The 2,289-nt window shown below is 41.7% G+C and overlaps 1 protein-coding gene across 1 annotated transcript in view; it reads right to left on the bottom strand.

Moving 5' to 3' along the window:
• Positions 1 to 206: 206 nt before the first annotated feature.
• The window catches only part of psmd13 (proteasome 26S subunit, non-ATPase 13), a 10,818-nt gene continuing 8,735 nt past the window's right edge, over positions 207 to 2,289 (bottom strand). The window contains exons 11-13 of the mRNA XM_008304677.1: positions 883 to 963; positions 585 to 701; positions 207 to 496 (exon numbers count right to left, since the gene is read on the bottom strand). Of these exons, the coding sequence (XP_008302899.1) occupies positions 401 to 496; positions 585 to 701; positions 883 to 963 (294 nt within the window). The 3' untranslated portion in view covers positions 207 to 400. The remainder of the gene's footprint in view (positions 497 to 584; positions 702 to 882; positions 964 to 2,289) is intronic.

Genomic DNA, 2,289 nt, shown 5'->3' on the forward strand with positions numbered 1-2,289 from the left:
TAACTCTCAATCAGACTTCTGCACCTGTTGACAGGTATTCTGGCCCACTGCTCATCAGCAACGTGCTCTAAGTTGACATTATTTCTAGTTATTTGAGTGACTATTGTGAATTTTGCCTTTTCTTTAATGGAAGGGGATGAATACATTTGAAGACGACTGTAAATCAAGCAATACTTGCATAGAGACAATAATGATAAAGATGAATGTGATTTTTGTACAGGTTTTATTTTTTTGGGCAGAATGTTACAACCAGCTGGTTATTTGTAAAATGCCACGGTGTAATTTACAGATTGGCAATAAACGGTGACAGTAACAGAAGAATGAACATCAAGTAGAAAGAAAAACAAAACAAAACAGGAATCTGCGAGGTCTCCCTCCGTGGACTGAAGGCGAAACCTGCTCAGGTGAGGATGTCGTGGGCCTGCTGCTCCACCAGCATGGCCATGTTCTTCACGTCGCCACACCAGAAGTCCAACCGCTCCTTCATGCCTTTGATCTGAAACCATGAGAGAGCGGGAGAGCGTTATTAGAGCTGCATTATTTTAACAGGACATTTCAGAACCAAACCAGGGATGAGCGCTAACCTGCTGCAGGTCCAGCACTCGGGGCTGCACCCAGGTCATCTGCACCTTCTGGTCCACCTCGTCGATGTTTCCTTTGATGAGGCCCACAGACAGAGCCTTCATCACCAGCAGCTCCACCTGCAAGAGGACAAGCAGAAGCAGGACATCCATGTTGACTTGTCAAAGAAATCCTCCATATGGATCAGCTCCACGAGGGGTAAAGTTAAAATGAAGATTTAACAATATCATCTCTAATAATCAGAGGGAATCAGTGGTTTTACTGACATGAGACTGATTGAATACGCTGAATCTAACTGACCTCGTTAACGGGGATTTTGGCACTCTGAGCGATCTCAGTGAAGGTCAGCTGTCTGTGATTCGCAGGACGAGTGAAAGTCATCTGGAAGAAAAAGGAGACATTTGGACTCGTAGTTAGCACACAAACACTGTGAAGTGGCACAAGTTCAGCACATTTGACCAGTGATTCTACTAAAATAAACTCAAGGCTCCGACTTTATCACAACAACTTTGTTGCACCTGCATATGATTTGGCCACAACTTCATTGTCATCAATTACCTTTCACTGTTTAATACTTCATCTTAATTTATATCTTCCAGTTTTGCATCGATATAAGAATGACNTGGATTTCATCAATGAAGGTGAGGAGGCATCTTAACAACATATGGAGCTACCTTCACAACAAGGAAGCACAAGGATTTATGGAGCATCTCTATTTCAATTTTTTTCTGTGTTGTACATAGTTTACTGGAATGTTAGTCATGTCATGATGTTTAATGGTAATAATGATAAGGCTGATAACAATAGCAATGTGCACAAGCTGTTCTATTGGCAGCATTGAAATATCCAGTATGTCACCAGTTCTTCTTCACTTCTGGCACCTTTGTAGTCAGCAGATATTAATCAGTCCATCACACTTGCTTCATATTGGAACTCCACATGCACCGGAGGACAAAACTGTTGGTACCCCTCAGTTCATGAAAGAAAAACCCACAATGGTCACAGAAATGACTTGAATCTAACAAAAGTAATTATAAATAAAAATTCTATTAAAATTAACCAACAAAAATCAGACATTGCTTTTGAACCGTTGTTTAACATAATTATTAAAAAAAAAACAACAAAAAAAAAAACTCATGAAACAGGCCTGGACAAAAATGATGGTACCCTTAACTTAATATTTTGTTGCACAACCTTTTGATTCAATCACTGCTATCAAACGATTTCTGTAACTGTCAGTCAGACTTGTGCACCTCTCAGCAGGTATTCTGGCCCACTCCTCATGAGCAGACTGCTCCAGTTGTGTCAGGTTTGAAGGCTGCCTTCTCCAGACAGCATGTTTCAGCTCCTTCCACAGATGTTCAATAGGATTTAGATCAGGGCTCATAGAAGACCGCTTCAGAATAGTCCAGTGTTGTCCTCTGAGCCATTCTTGGGTGTTTTTAGTGTGTTTGGGCTCATTATCCTTTTGCAAGACCACTGACCTGTGACTGAGACCAAGCTTTCTGACACTGGGCAGCACATTTCTCTCTAGAATACCTTGATCGTCTTGAGATTTCATTGCACCCTGCACAGATTCAAGACACCCTGAGCCAAATGCAGCACAGCAGCCCCAGAACATAGAGCCTCCATGTTTCAGGGACGGTGTTCTGTTCTTTATATGCTTCATTTTTGCATCTGTGAACATAGAGCTGATGTGCCTTGCCA

This window comes from Stegastes partitus, unplaced genomic scaffold (genome assembly GCF_000690725.1).
Source record: "Stegastes partitus isolate 25-593 unplaced genomic scaffold, Stegastes_partitus-1.0.2 Scaffold2287, whole genome shotgun sequence".
Classification (NCBI taxonomy): Eukaryota; Metazoa; Chordata; class Actinopteri; family Pomacentridae; genus Stegastes; species Stegastes partitus.